Below are 16173 nucleotides of genomic sequence, written 5' to 3' on the forward strand. Positions count from 1 at the left end.
CGCCCACACCTGGACAAAGAGAATAAATTCAAGGACAGATGTTGAGCAGCAACAGGGCTGTTTAAGTTGCCACGCGGGGCGGCAACACAGCACGATGGTCACAGCAACAGTGTCTCTACTACTGCCGACAGTTGTGAGAACCGGACTTACGGGGTTTTTTTTGCGTTCAAAAGAGGTGTTCCCGTGTGCCGCTCGAATCCATCGCAGGTGACGACCGAGCGTGGATTGACGAGATGTTTTTGGCGACATTTCCGCCCGTCTGTGTTCTCGCATCTTAAGCTTTTATCTTACAGAGAATATTTCCATAGATGCAAATCAGCCCACCGTGCGGACCAATCCAGAAATTTGGTAAAAACGTCAAACTTGCTACAAAAACACTTTTTTTTTATTCCTTCCTCGACAATTTGAACAGCCAATGGCTTAATTCACTGCAGAGATTTACATTTTGAAACCTCTGCCGTGATAACTTTGTTCGGGAAGCGGCGGTTCTTTTTCGATGGGGTTCCGATTCAATCACTGCAAACGTGAAGTTGGATACAATCGGAAGATAACCTCGGGGAGATCGGAATTGGGACCCCCCTTTAACCGGTCGATACACGGGGGGGGGGGGGGGGTAAATAAATCAACGGCGGAGATTGTACGGTTACAACAGAGCCAATTTCACTCGCCGAAATACGTCTCCCAGAAAAATAAAAAGCATTTACGTTGCACAATTCATGCCCATTCTGAAAATTACTTCAAGAAAGACATTTGATTTTGATCAAATAAAAACATGCAAAGTCGGCCCCAGACGAGTGATTGACAGATTGCTACTTCATTGACTGGCTGGCGACTACACACCGACATCTGATTGGACAAAGTAAGCCGGTGTATGGAGTCCTGATTGGTCGGCTGCTGCACAACTAAAATACTTTGATTTTCCTTCCACATTCTTATTTTGACCAAAAAGGTCACAACGCTTTAAAACCATCGAGTGTGGACAAACATATACATTGTAAATGCAAATGATTGAAACTTTTTAAAAATAATAATCTCGGCAAAAGCGAATAAATATGCCACCTAAATAAATAATTAGCTGAAAGCTTTTAATTGAAGAAAGCTCGGAATTCTCATTATCTCTTTATGTACATAAAAAAAAATATTAGAAAACAGGAAACTGTGGGCGCTTGTAGAACTGCCTCCGATGACGTCGGGTTCGCAAGCCCTTTAAGAACAGCTGACGGACGCGCCTGGCATCCACCAACACCAGGGGCCAGTGCTAGGGGGACAAAACTGCAGGTCACAGTCCTGTTCACCGTGGCGCTTCTAGAGGGGAAACAGTGCCGCACTTGAATGATTGCTGAGGAACACTTAACCCCTTTCCCGTTCTGAGGTGTGCCATTCACCGCTGAATTGCGCAACGCACAAGCAGTTCAGCGTTCACTTTATTTAGAGAGGCATAGCGCCGTTGTTTTTAAAGACATTGTACTCACCGCAGAGAACTCTAGTCACACGACCGCACTATGATAGCTGGCGCCAAACTGTGCCAAACTCCCTCCCGCCTGACCTTTTACCTCCGTTTTTGTGCCGATGACGTACGTACGTACACACATACGTCATCGGAATGGGAAAGGGTTCAACGGTACAAACTCCCCGCGGACTTCAAAGCGATTGTTGGACAGATAACGTACGAAGTCGACTCCACGAACACCGAGACACGTTCACACCCTTGCGCTAGGAAGGGCAATATAAAGAGCGTTGTTTTATCTCCTGAACAAATGTGGATTTACGAGAGGAGATTTTTGCACCAGGTGGCTGGGAGTGGGGTTGAAGTTGCCTCGTGCTCGATAGAGATTTGCACGATCGAGAGTCGGCTGGGCCGGTCATGACGAGGGGAGCCCCGTGTCTTAATTTTGGATGGGAAAGTTGACAAAAAAATTGAGCGGCGGTTTCAGGGTCTCGTTAGATCTTCATCCAAGTCCTGAGCGAGTGCTCTGTGCAACATAATAGGACTCGAACGTTCTTGTCAACAGAATAGGACTTAGAAATGTCGCCAAAAGTACGGCAAGCACCTCGCTCTCCATCCGAAAATATGCCACTACCCTGAAAGACAACCTCCGACGTTCAAACTTAACAGCAAAACCACAAAAGTGGCCCTAACCGTTACCACAACACTAACATGCACGAGCAGCCCACTGGCACTGACACCCAACCCTGCTCTCGAACACCAAACACCGCGCTGGAAATCGAGTCACCATAGCCAAATCGTCAACCTTAATCCTAACTTTGTAGCTCTTATCTGAACGATCAGCTCACTGGGACAGCAGACACGACAATCTGGGGCTCATCTCTAAGCGACAAAACAAGGCTCGTCCCACAGTAAGGACTGGACTGGCAACAAGATACATCTTTTTGTTGTTGTGTGCCCCCAACATTCCAGGAAAGAACAAAAAAGCAAACCTTAGCAATGATTTTTACTGCTTGCATATGCGGACTCGTTATTGCAGGTGTTACCAATGGCGGAGCCAGGATTTTCAGGTAGAGGGGGCAACCCCTCCAGCAATGAAAAATGATAGAGGAGTTCTACACTATGGGGACCTCATTTGCCAGTAAAAATATGATAATTGGTTCTTTACCCTTCTATCTGGCAACAAAACTGACACCTTTTTGCAAGGAGTCATGTTTGCATAGACCGCAATACCTGCAGTCATAATACAAACAAAAGAACATAACTCTGATAATGTGCACTGTCCTTGAAGTTGATTGGTCCACACCCGAGACAGCTTTCCTTCGAGCCTAGTCTCATATGGGTTGGACCAGATGACGCCAAAAGGCGCACTAGTGAGTGCGCCTTCTGGCGTCATCTGGTCCAACCCATATGAGACTAGGCTCGAAGGAAAGCTGTCTCGGGTGTGGACCAATCAACTTCAAGGACAGTGCACATTATCAGAGTTATGTTCTTTTGTTTGTATTATGACTGCAGGTATTGCGGTCTATGCAAACATGACTCCTTGCAAAAAGGTGTCAGTTTTGTTGCCAGATAGAAGGGTAAAGAACCAATTATTATGATAGAGGAGTTGTTAGTAAGTAAAGACTTGTCCCTTGCTTTTTATTCGACGCATGTGCGGCGATGGCGCAGCCATCGATCGAGGGTCGAATTCGAACCGCGTTGTGATCGGCATCGCGCTCGCTGAAGGTGAATGCCTTCAGGGAAGTCGTGTCCTGTATACGCAACTGCGCACAATTCTGAGTCACTTATAACTGCTTTGACGTTACTTATTGCCAAATATGGACTCGGACTATTGTCCTATCATCTCATAGAGTCCCTGGCACATAATAATATGTTACACAGTGGCAGTGGGGGTCGCAAAATGCCTATTTATTACTAATAAACCCCAATGATCCGATCGAAATTAGGGATTTCGATCGGATCATTGGGGGGGGCACGTGCCACCCCACCCTCCCCCCCACCCCCACTGGCTCTGCCAGTGGGTGTTAGGATATTATTGGCAACGCTATTCTTGAGCTGCGTCAGTCGCGAACGGCGATTATTACGTCTTTAAGTTTCCATTCGCTGACGATCCAGTTGCCGTGCGAGTTATCAATCTTGACTGTTTATTTCACCATGCAGGTACCCATGCAGGTACAGATATTCCATGCAAGTGGGAGTTGCACTGTATCTTGTTACCACGTATCGAGCGTGATTGATTTCTATATATAATTTTAAAAATCCATAAATTAGGGTATGTGTATAACTGTACATAAATAAAGTAGTTTTTGCAATTTGTGCTTTTACAATCCAGCGCGAGATTTGAAATGGGGATCTATTTATTTATTCAAGCCTGAATCGGCGTGACCTGCGCAGTGCAGACTTGCACCAAAATTCGGTTGCGGATGCAACAACAAAAATATCGGCTGTGAAAAATTCATGAATTAAAAACAAAAGGAAAGAGCACCTCCCACGGGCCAATTCTGAGAATGTTTTTGTAAAATATTTTTTCGCGGTTGAGACATCAGCGAAACATTCACTCATTACACACACGCACACAAAAACACGTGAATTTAAATACTATTAAACTGTAATAATTTAAATAATCTGACAGTGATAAAAAAAAAGTAAAGTTAAAAACTGATCGTGTGGACATGGGTAAACGTTGCAGGTCAACGGAGTTCTGGTTCCACGCAGGAATTCAAACCCTCCCACGAACCTTACCACTCGTCTTCATTTAACTTAAATCGACAGCCTTGTCCTTGTGTGCGTCTTTTTAGAAAGAAAAAAAATCGCACAGTCCAGTGTTATCCATCTAATCTGAAATCATAACAAATAATATTCATTTACTCAATGTAATCTAAACGAGCAGTGTATTGAAAGTGTAAATGAAACATCACTCGATCGGAACCGAGCAATTTTTTGGCGATGTGGAGATGAACAATGTAAAACTCCGGTTCTGTACCTGGAGACAAAATCTGGTGGGGGGGGGGGGGGGGGGGGGGCTGGTTGCTTATTATAAGTGATAAAAACCGGGGAGTGGTGGCCACCTTCCCGTAGCCCGCGGGAGACAAGGGCAGTCGTGTGGAGCGACAGTGCACAGGCCCCCTCCCCCTATTATCCACTCTTCTCTTCACCCTGCAGAATCCCACAACCGCACACGGCGCTAAATCTAATCCCTGTTGAGATTACCTCCTCGCTCCTCCACACCCTCCCTCTGTCCTCCGTGGACGATCTAACGGGGCGGGGGGGGGGATGTAAAGTTCCACCCCTCCAAGCTATGCCTCCTAATGTTTTATTTTAAGAGTTGTGTGGTTCAACGGCACCTGACGAATCCTCAATTGAACTTATTACGCCGATGGTTGGTTAATGCACCGATTTGAACGTGTTGCAAGGGTATCGTTTATTTGTGTGTACAATAGTTTACGCAGTTACGTCAAGGCCAACTGATGTCAATGAGACTGCAGAGATGAGAAGGTCAAAATAAAAAATAAAAAGATTCTTCAATTGAATTGTGAATTAGAATCGTGGCAATTCATCGGATTGTGGGCGACGAATCGCTACACGTCTGCACCTCGCGTCGTCCCTGTTTCGCCAGGTGGTAGAAGTGGGATTGGGATACGTTTGGCTTGCAGCGGTGCGCATGAATAGAAACCGTAAATTGGAAACGTGGGCACGCAATTGAAAATGATCGACATCCGTATCACGAAGAAGAAAAAAAAAACTGATCGGGAACTTAAAAGTTAAATCTTGAGAAGAACATTCGCATTAAATTACTCATAAATTACGCAACACTGAGACACAGACGCACGCGCTCACAAATCGGCCAGCCACACCCCCCCCCCACCCCAGGGTGAGTGGAGCCCAGCTGAGCTGCGCTCGTAAGCGCTCGCCCTCTAAAGGACGAGTATCCGTGTCCTTCGGATCGCCGAGTGGCGCGTTAAGGTGCTTACCCAGCTTTCTAATCTGCGGCACGGCTCGTCCGATTACGATCCTAGGAGGAACGATACGTGTGTCGTTCCGACTGCCGCTTGCGTTTTCGCGACAGTGCCGCTGTGCGGCTCCCCCCGACAAACGTTTCCCGGCTCGTGACGCGTGGGCGCGAAGTCCGACGTTTCGTCACGGGAACCGAATTAATTCGGACGTCGTGCGAAAAAAGGACACGCGGTACAAACCTCGAAAATGCATTGGAGGTCTATTATGGGTGTGTCTCTCTCAGGGTCCCAGGTAAAACTCGCCCGCAGAAATGTTTACGGTCATGCCGGACAGCCCCAGTTGGAACACATTTTTTTTTTTGGCAAGGCATCCTGAAATCTGGAGACATCGTGTTAAGCGTCGGATGGTCCGGTAACCTGGTGACCTCGGTCTGCGTAATCGCTTTGTGGACATTAGATTTGCACGGTCGGTTGCCACAGTTCGAGGGTGTTTGAGGCTACCGGCTGTCAATCATGCTGCCATGCCTGCTCACGCACGCTTATACTCTCCAATAGGCGGTGTGTGCAAGGTGGGGTGAGTTTTTCCAGAATGCCTTGCAGCGTATCTCCGATGAACCTGAGCGTGTACCAATTTGACAACTTGTCTGCAATTGAAAGTGGCTGCCGTCATCTTCCTGTGACTGTAGCAACAAAGGGGTGGCAAAGTGGTGGTGCTGCTGGTAGTGGTTGTGGTTGTGGTGGTGTCAGTAGTTGTGGTGGTGCTGCTGGTAGTAGTTGTGGTTATGGTGGTGTCGGTAGTTGTAGTGGTGCTGCTGGTAGTAGTTGTGGTTGTGGTGGTGTCGGTAGTTGTGATTGTGGTGTCAGTAGTTGTGGTTGTGGTGGTGTCGGAAGTTGTGGTGGTGATTCAAATGGTGGTGGTGTTGGTGATATCAGGTGATCGTGATGACGGTGCTGCTTGCAGTGCTGATGCAGATTGATGCGAGACACAGTGGTGGATGTGCACTAACGCTGATAGTAGTAGTGGTGGTGGTGGTTGTAGTCGGGCCAGCAGCACGCATGCACTCGCCCTCGTTTTCCCAGTGATGTACCGAACTGGCCACCCCCGTCACCACTCGCGTTAAGGTTTGAGTCAAGCCATGCCCCCCACAGCTCCCCACACCCAACAGGAGGTCCAGACGCTGCCCACGGGCTCACGGAACTAACACGCGACCGACGAGTCACGCCCGGGGGGGCGATTAAGCCGCAGGTTCCCGACGAATCGAGTCTCTGCTCACCCACATTAATCACAAGTCCGTGAATACGCCTTGTAGTCGCACTGTGGCCGACTCGATCGACCGATTCGTACCCCTGGCCTCCCCCGATTCAATGCCGCGTGGATAAAAGCGATTCGCGGTTCCGCGGACACGTTTTTGGCTTCAGATTTTCTTTCATGAAACCCGTAAAAGTGAACCCCGTAACCAACACGAGTCGGAGGATACCGCAACGCAATAACACGAGGAGACGCCTGGTCTTGTCGACACGTATCCGTGACCTGCGCCTCTGGTTGTCCCACACGAATTTCGGAGATTTATCAATGATAAAAATGACTTTAAAGTGACTTGCAGGCATGGCGGTGACATGGCAGCGTGATCACTCGAGTGCGATGGTTGCGTTCTTGACGGCCGTTGTAAAGGCGTCTTTTTTTAACTCGTGTCGGCCAGCCCGGGACACACGCTCGTACACCACCTGGGCATGTCGTTACAAGATAAGAGTGGTTTGTTTTTTGCGTTGGTATGTTTCATTAAGAGATGCATGAACATCGATTAATCAATCGATGGCATCCTTGTCAGACGTCTCCCAGGCTCGTGATTCGAGCGGCGTGATTCAAGAAACTTGCGCAGCACTTCATTTAAAAAAGACAAACTAAAATTAACATCGGTCTCCACCGTCAAACTCTAAAGAGGAGTGCTAGGCAGTGCTCTCACCTCCGTTACTGGTCCTGAGCCAGTGGTATTAGAATTCAATTCCGTGTTACTTTGGCAAAGCCCAGTCTATTCCACAAATAAATACACCAACAAGTCGCCAGTGGCTTCACTGCACAAGACAGAGCAGCCTCTCCAGGCGGTGCTCATTCCCTATCAACCCCAGAGTGATGATAACGATGACGATGCCGAGTGAGGATGATAACTAAGTGTAACGGAGATCACGACAGCGAATGGTGGTATTGACGGTGCTGACGACACCGATGATGAATATGAGCGTGACGAGCGACGATGCGCACGGAGGTGACGAAGGCGATGGTGGTGACGACGATGACGATGGGGCCAAGTCAATCGCGACCTCACCAGTGGAAGTCTCACTGCTCTGAACGAGTCAGCTCAATTGAACGCGGCAATGTACTAAATGACTTTCTTTTCAATTATATAGACCACCTTTCTTTGAACACGTATGTTGATTAAAACAATGTACACGTGACGATGCAAGTTTTTAAAAAAAGTTGTGGGATTTTGTCAATCCAACTCAGATCCTAACAATTAAAAAAATTCTGGACGAGGCAACAGGAGCTGGTCAAATCCGGAGGGCCGAAGATCGATCCCCTTCCACTGTCCGGATCAATGCAGCTGGTGGCTTCAAGTCATAAAAACATGCGGAATTGGGAGCGGGATCAAGATCGGGATCGGAGCTGGCGAGCAGAGGTCCAGAGTCCAAGGCCAATGCAGCCGCAGTGATTCAGAAAAAAAATGTCGGGAAGCAACTGGAATTGTGCAAGTGGGCGAGTGTGCGTATTGTGGACGTGTGCGTGTGCATCCAAGTGCTCGGGGTGATGGGAGGTTCATGGCTTTGTACCAATGGAGTTGATGTGGCACCAACGCTGTGCAATGTGGGGCCACGGAATCCTGCGATCAGACCTGCTGTGTGTCTGTACGCCGATCTCTTCGGGTGGGTTGGTGTATTTGTATTTGCGTGTGTGGATTTACGTGCGTCCAGTGTGTTTGTGCATCCTATCTTGTGCTTGCATGTCTATGCATGATTGCGTACGTCTGTGCAGGACTAAACACAGTCGTGTGTTAGTCCACGATACCAGGCCAAACATTCACCCGTCGGTACCACCTGCTGTGGCAGAGCTTTTGCAGTTCCAATTCATTTACGTGGTCAGTAACATCGGAAGTGAGCAGTTAACTATTGGCCGAATAATTAAATCGGTACAACTAAGGTCTGGCTACCTCAGCTGGGGTACTGACTGCTGCTCGGGGCCCATGCACTACGTGTATACCTAAGCACGCGTACATGTTTAGAATTGTGCACGTACGCTTGTGCGTCTGAAGTAAGTGTGAGGTTTTGCGCAAGTCTCTGTTCTCGTGCGTATGCATGTCTGCGTGTGTCCGTACACGTGTGCATTTGTTCACAAGGGTCTGTCCGTAAGCGCGTGCATCATGTCAGTGCGTGCGTGCGTATGGCAGGGGGTGGGGGGGGGTCACGTGACGGCGTGCAGCGCGGCTGCCTCCTCGGGCGCCTGCGTCGTCACGTTGACGGGCGGCCAATCGGGGTCCTCCATGAGCTCCAGCGCGAGGCGCTTGTAGCGTGCTTTGGCCGCGCTGCCGCCCGGCCGCAGCAGCCGCTGCAGGCGCACGCCCAGGCCCGCGTCCCACAGCGTGGACAGCGGCAACTGCAAAAGGCGCCACGCACGCGGCCCAGGCACGCGGTCAGATCGGGTGGGCGCCGGTGGGTGGCCGGTCCATTCAGTCACATTCATTCAGACATAGACAGCTATTGGTCAGCTGGCCGGGAAGGCAGTCCATCCAGTCGATCTGTCAAACAGACGGGCAGACCGTTATTCAGTCCGTCAAGACATGCAGTCAGTCAATCGCCCAGGGAGACGGTGCATTGGACAAACAATCTGTCTATCTATCAGTCCATCAGTCAGCCAGACATTCAGTCGGTTGGTCAGTCAGCTGGTTGGGCAGTCAGCTGTACTACGGCACGGGTTTCCGTGGTTGCAATGGATAGCTCTTCGAAGATATCTTGGGTTGTACCCCGCGTGTTGTTCAACACAAGCTTCTGCACGAACAAGTTCCCAGCAATGTGAAGCGAAACGGTGGACATCATGCGGAGCGGTAGCACGCTACAACCGGAAAACACGTCCGAGTTAGTTGGGCGGGCGGTCCGTTGGGAAGGCAGTTTCTTAGTTTGCCCGTCTGTCAGTCAGGAGGAGATTGCAGATAGACACACAAGGGAGTCAGCAGGGAAGGCAGGCAAGCAAGCAGGCAGGCAGGCAGGGCGTGTGTTTTAACTGGTCATCCACACTCCTGACATGGTGCGTAGCAATGATGGCAAGCCGGCCTGTTAAGTCATTCAATTGGGTCAGAATGTTGACACAGAAACGTGCCGATAGCCACACCAGCCAGTCAGCCATTTGGGTTCGTCAGTCAGCCATGCAGGCGGCCGTTCAATGATGCAACCAGTCAGCCGTGTCATCAGTCAGCCATTAAGTTTGTTAGTCAGTGTTAACCAGACAGTGTTGGTCAAGGCACATGCAGGCGACCACACAAGACAGCGAGGCTGTTAGTCCACTAGTCATTCAGAATGTCGTCACTTGGCAGGTGGCGCATTCGTCATAATGTTCACAAAGGGATATGGCGATAGCCACATCAGGCGGTAAGGGGCCATCCATAAATGACGTCACGCGATTTTGGACGATTTTTAACCCCCGCCCCCCCCCCCTTCGTTACACGACGTCACAAAAAGTCAGACCCCCCCCTCAAATATGACGTCACAAAGCTCTGCCCCCCCCCCCCAAAAAAACAATAAAACATGCTTCAAATCGCTTTTTGATGTGACGTCACATTTCTCAAACCCACCCCCTCGTCACACATCGTCACAAATGTCTGACCCCCCCCCAATAGGTGCGTGACGTCATTTATGGACGGCCCCTAAGTCAGAAAGGCCACATGCACCTTGGCAGCTGTCACACAGGCAGTCGATTGGCCAATCAGTCATCTGCAGCTTCAACAGAGGAACTTGTCAACATTCGTGAAGTTACATAAATAGTTGGCCAAACCAGGTATATTAAAAAATAATGTCATCGTTAATTTAATCATCCAATTCAAAACCCTGGACTTCCCCTGACAATCAATCAAAACCCCAGAGACGGGCACGCAACCTTGCTGCTGTACTGCCACCTACTGGTCACCTCGTAACTCTGCAGTCTGAGCATCGGCTCACGGTGACCGCTCATGTGACCCCCACACCCCCCACCCCCGCAGCATCCTAAAGCACCTTGCAGGCTTACGGCGCGGGCAGTGCGAGAGCGGCTCTAGCTCTGCTGTGATACAAAACCCTCGCATCCGTCTGCGCTCGCCTGCCTCCACACACCCGCACTGACCAGCGCGGCGTGGGGGAGGGGCCTTCACCCAGCAGTGGATTGACAAAACGGCCAAGTCACACGCGTGGAAAACCTCCTAACGTGATCCACAAACCCAACTGCCAATGGATCGGATTAAATGCGCCTGTTCGGCGTCTCTCCGTAAATATATCGCCAATCCGACAGAAACAGTCGATTCGTACCCAAGTGGCAATTTCAGCAGCTGGCCGATTTGTGCGGACGCACCGACCGAATGCGAGAGAGCGAGTGAACGAGAGAGCGCGCATCTCCTGATAATCGCTTTAGCCGAGATTTAGAGCAACAGAGAACCCAGACCCAACTGTGCCACCACCCCTCCCTCCCCTCCCTCCCTCCCTCCCTAACCTAGCCGCCACTAACTATCCAGCACTACCCCACATACTCACAGTCTCCACATACACCTTCTAGATTTGAAGCTTTCGTGACTGCAAGGATTCATATTCGTAGGTTTTTTTCGGTAAAGTCACGTAGGTAAAAAATTTAAATTAATAAAAGTAAAATAAATAAAAAATCACGAAGTTTCGGAGGCAACACAAGCTTCCGTCTTCAGGTGGTACCGTCACAGCATGATAGCTGTATCAAGTGAGGCAATTTATTTATTTATTTTACTTTTATTAGTTTTAATTTGATTTTATTTTTACCTACGTGACTTTACCGAAAAAACCTAAGAATATCCACATACACCGCCATGGCCAGCAGGACAGAACATACGCACGCATGCAGGTACACACGCTGGAACGCATGGGGGCATGGGGGGGAATGCATGCACACAGGCGCGTGTGTGTGTGTGTGCAAACACGCAGGCAGGCACACGAAAGCAAGGGTGCACAAAAGCGTGGGTGGAAAAGTGCTTCTTAGTGCGGCGCATTTTGCAAGCTGCTAAGTTAATGCACAAGAATGCACCCACATGCACAAGCATGCGTGCACACACACAAACACCCGTACATGCTGTGTTGGGGCAGCTTTGCAGGCCGGAACCGCACACAAGAGCGTGGGTGTTGGCCAGTACCAAACTGACCGCCTGTTTCCCACAATGCGGATGTTTACACATGGCACCAGGTACTCATTTAAGGGCGAGTCAACCGCAAGGAGTCTCAAGACCGGTTCTAAGAGCACTTGCCATTGATTTTAGCTATGGTCGGGTATTGAACTCAAGTTTACTGGGATTGTGGCGAAGTGCACAAACCCATATGCCATTGCTCCACCCAATAAAGATAAAGATCCCCCGTATAGCCTTAACAGACTGTAGGGTCAAGTGCTGTTAGCGAGCACCTATGAAGGCCGGAACGGTACACGAGGGGGTGGGTGGCCAGCACCACGCCCGACCACCTTTGTCTCCCAGTGGGAATGTTCACACACTGCACCAGGTACTCATTTGAGGCTGAGTCGAGCTGGGAGAGGCCAAAGATCAGTTCAGATAATGGTCACTGGCGTTGGCCGTGAGCGGGGAATCAAACTCAGGTTTCCAGCAGCATCACACCCCTTACGGACGACCTTTGTCCGCGAAGGGGCTAAACCACCAAAGAGCGGCTCAACACCATTAGAGCGAGACCAGCTGCGCTTGGCCCGTGACTGGAAAATGCTAGCTGACATTGGCCGGCAACTTGTGTTTCCTCCGGAGATCGCAACCACCACCCTAAGACCTGACATGGTGCTCTGGTCCCGTTCGCTCAAGAAGCTCTTCATCATTGAGCTCACAGTACCCTGGGAGGACTCAGTAGATGAGGCTTATGAGCGAAAACATCTGCGCTATGCCGATCTAGCTGCCGAAGCACGGCATCATGGCTGGAACACAGAAGTCCGACCAGTGGAGGTGGGCTGCAGAGGTTTTGTGGCAACATCTACAACCAGACTTCTTAGAGACCTGGGAATTAAGGGCCAGAGCCAGCGTTCGGCAATCAGAGCTGTATCAGAGGCGGCAGAAGGCAGCAGTCAGTGGCTCTGGATGAAGAGGAAAGACCCCAGCTGGGCCCCAAAGTGAGAGGGCCAGGAGGTATGCAGTCAACAATGCTTGACTCAGGGAGGACGCCCCTGCCATGCATAGTCCCATGGGATGTTGGCTATCAACAAGGCAACTCCTATGACTAATTGGGAATGGGACGCAAGCGTAGGATTGATCACCCTGTCGCTGGCCACCTTTGGGGAGGGTGTATAGTATGAAAGGCCGAAACACCCTAGGAACCAAAGGTTCACTACTGACGATGCGCTCCCCAAATTTCACCAGGCTCACTGTTCATGAACTCTTGGAAGTGCTTGCACAAAGGATAGTAACATCTCATCCTGTGTTCTTGGAATCTTCCGCCGGGTTCGTAGGGCGGCACTAAACCACTTCGTCACCGCTCCCCATACACGCACAAGCACAGGCATATACACGCAAGTGGCCACACTTGCACATACATACATACATGCACACACACACACACAAACACTAGCCAAAACACACACACGTGTGGGATTATTGGCGCTAAGTGACTCCGGCACCACTGCCTCTGTGCATGGTTATGGTCACTCCGAGTCGACGTGACGAGGTGAATAATCAACTGACGGGAGCTCATGAAGAGTGGTGAAGGCTCATCATCATTTCAGCTTTTATCGCGCGCAGTGCTCGCCTCCCTCTCGGCGGGAGAGGGCAGAAGACTCGGCGGCGCGAGGAGGAACCACAGATGGGCGAGAAGGCAGCCGGCGCTACCAACAATTGCTCATGCTCTGCACTCCCCTTACATATTAAGCTGTTTTCAGCCAATCGACGAGTGCTTACACGCATGCGGGAGGAGACCGGAGCACCTGTGGTGAAACCACGCACGCAAGGAGGCAAACATCGTATCCCATACAGATGGAGCAGTTGGAGAAGAGTCCACACTTTGCTGTACCACGTTCTGTGGAAAAGCCAGGATATGGCCACCTCGACCGCTCATGGGAAGGGAGTTTCACAACCAAACACTCGCTGCCTCCATGGTGCTGGATTACAGGCGGGTGCTGGATTACAGGCGGGTGCTGGATTACAGGCGGGTGCTGGATTACAGGCGTGCGCCGCCGCCACCACCACCCGGCAAGGCACAGATGGACACACCCAAGGGTTAAAGATCTTCCGCCAACTTGCTATACATCATATCCACTCGACGCTCTGCTCGTCGCACATGCACAAACGGGTACGCCTGCAGAGAGATTGCGGAATGAACGAGCGTACGCTTGTACTCGTGCACAGAATCGTAAAAAACAGAACACACGCAAGCAGACATAACGCGTACGTCACGCTGCGTACGCCGTGCGCGCACGCGGGTTTCCACAAACCTGTCGGTCTCCACGGCGAGTTCGCTGGAGAAAATTTTCCGCCCACTGATTGGTGTTATCACACGCTAAATTCTGCAGGGGACCGTTTCATAATTAGCGACAACAACAATCGACGCAGTCAAAATTCATTGCGAGACAAATGATAACAATGGTGGGATTGCCGATTTCTTAAGAGACCCGACGTATTCTGCACTCACTCTCCCATTCAGTTTTTTTTTTTTACGAGAGGTAAAAACTGATTGTCGATTTCAAAAAAATATACCACCGCTGTATATTTGGAGTTTAACAAGCGATCTGCTTGGAACATATTTACACGCTACGTTGCAGTAGCGTGCTATGCCACATTTTCATTTAGATTTTGCACATTTCTGTGATGTCGGTTACATCGGCAGAATATATCGAGTCTCAGAAATTTTAAATGACGCCATCCTCAACTGACATGACCAACAACTCATCCAGATGTGTTGTTCTCCATCGGAATTTGACAATCACCATGTCCTTTGTTATTGACCATTTCCACATTGCCACCAGCACCACACCTCATCGCCGCTTGTGACCGGTACTCTCAGCACGGTATAGTCCGAGACAGAGTTGCTTAATGGTTCCCCACGTGTCCAACATCTAATATACGTTAAAAATTTGAGTTCTCCGAGGAGAATACAGCTACACTAAGTGAACAATCAAACGTAAGCAAATGTCTTGTTTCTACGTGCAGTCATTGGTGGACTGGACTGTAACCACCAACTCCGTGCTCTTGAGAACCTGGTTTCAATCACGGGTGGCTGAAATCTGAATTCAAGCCTTGGACCTCGAGCAGTGCTGGCTGAGTGGCCGTAAAAATCCATCGAGCACCCAAGAGAGTGAGAAGGACACCCAGCCTGAACGTTCAGCAATGCTGGCTCTAACGATATCGCTATGAGTTGTCAGCGATATACAAATCGCTCTTCTCACAATAAATAATATAATTTATAGCCCACCGTCAACACACCGCTGGACAAAGTCCGGAGCACGCCGTGGCGGTTATAGGGTCGCTGCTTGACCATACTTCACCATGCCGGTTTGGCGTTGGTCAATGGCCAAGGATCATTTCAGATGCGACTTGCGACTGACGTTATAGCCATCGCTGGGAACGAAACCGGAGTCCGACCGCAACGGTTTGGCGTGGCGAATTGAGGAGGGAAGTTAACAAACAGGGCACGGGTTCCAGCGAGCACCTGGTCAAACCGAGCACCGTTGTTGTTCGTTTCGGCGAAAGAGGCTGTGGGACGCTGGTGGAAATGTGCGAGTCGTTTTTTTTTAATAAGACACCAAAGGATGGGTCAGACCAAACGCATCTCGTCACGGATGCCACCGAGTTATCTGTGGATGCATTCGATTCACGGTCATGTGAGCTGATACAGCCATATTTGGGTGGTTACACATGAAGATTTTCTGCTTATATAAATGGTATGTTTATAGCTACGTATATTTTAGCTCCCGTATAATTATAGTGTCTTGTAACAATGATCTTGTACCCAGGAGAGCCTCACCGAGTCTCATAACTCATTTTTTTCAGGAGGGTCCTGGTGCGGATATTTGACAAATTCCTCTCATCCATCTCGACGCGAGGTCACCAACCTTACTCTTTGGTTCTTTTGGTAAAGTCACGTATAAAGAGAAAATAATAAATTAAATACTCTCTATACGTGACTTTACCGAAAGAACCAAAGAGTAATTCCTGCAGTCACGAAAGCTCCAAATTAAGTTTGTCACCAACCTTGCCCCCAAGTCACCCGATTCGCACGTGTGCCCTGCCACGCACAGGCCAATTGGTCCATTTGTAACAGGACAAGGGGTTTCACATTCAGTAACTCGGCTCATGCTTCTTCAAAACAAATCTAACTGAACCACAAACATACCATTTACATAAAAATTATCAAAACATTTGTTTACAGTATTCTTTTTTTTTTAACATCGTCATCACATGCACAATTTCTTTAAATATGTCATCTACCACCACTCCACCCTCTTGCCAATCCTATTCCCAGGCACCTGCAATCATCGTTATTTGTTAAATCGAAACGACAATTGACCAAATCAATGCCCATCGTGTCCGTCAC

At 49.5% G+C, this 16173-nt stretch overlaps 1 protein-coding gene across 4 annotated transcripts in view; it reads right to left on the reverse strand.

Annotated features, from left to right (window-relative positions):
* Window positions 1–3005: 3005 nt before the first annotated feature.
* Window positions 3006–16173, reverse strand: part of LOC133348565 (polyamine-transporting ATPase 13A3-like) — a 91031-nt gene continuing 77863 nt past the window's right edge. For 3 of the 4 annotated variants that reach the window (XM_061561450.1, XM_061561451.1, XM_061561449.1), the window contains 2 exons: window positions 14075–14146; window positions 3006–9049 (listed from right to left, as the gene is read on the reverse strand). In XM_061561450.1, coding sequence (XP_061417434.1) covers window positions 8858–9049; window positions 14075–14146 — 264 coding nt within the window. In that variant the 3' untranslated portion in view covers window positions 3006–8857. The remainder of the gene's footprint in view (window positions 9050–14074; window positions 14147–16173) is intronic. The other variant, XM_061561452.1, reaches the window with a different exon arrangement.

Source organism: Lethenteron reissneri, chromosome 27 (genome assembly GCF_015708825.2).
Source record: "Lethenteron reissneri isolate LAM-NWPU_2019-01 chromosome 27, ASM1570882v1, whole genome shotgun sequence".
NCBI classification, from domain to species: Eukaryota; Metazoa; Chordata; class Hyperoartia; order Petromyzontiformes; family Petromyzontidae; genus Lethenteron; species Lethenteron reissneri.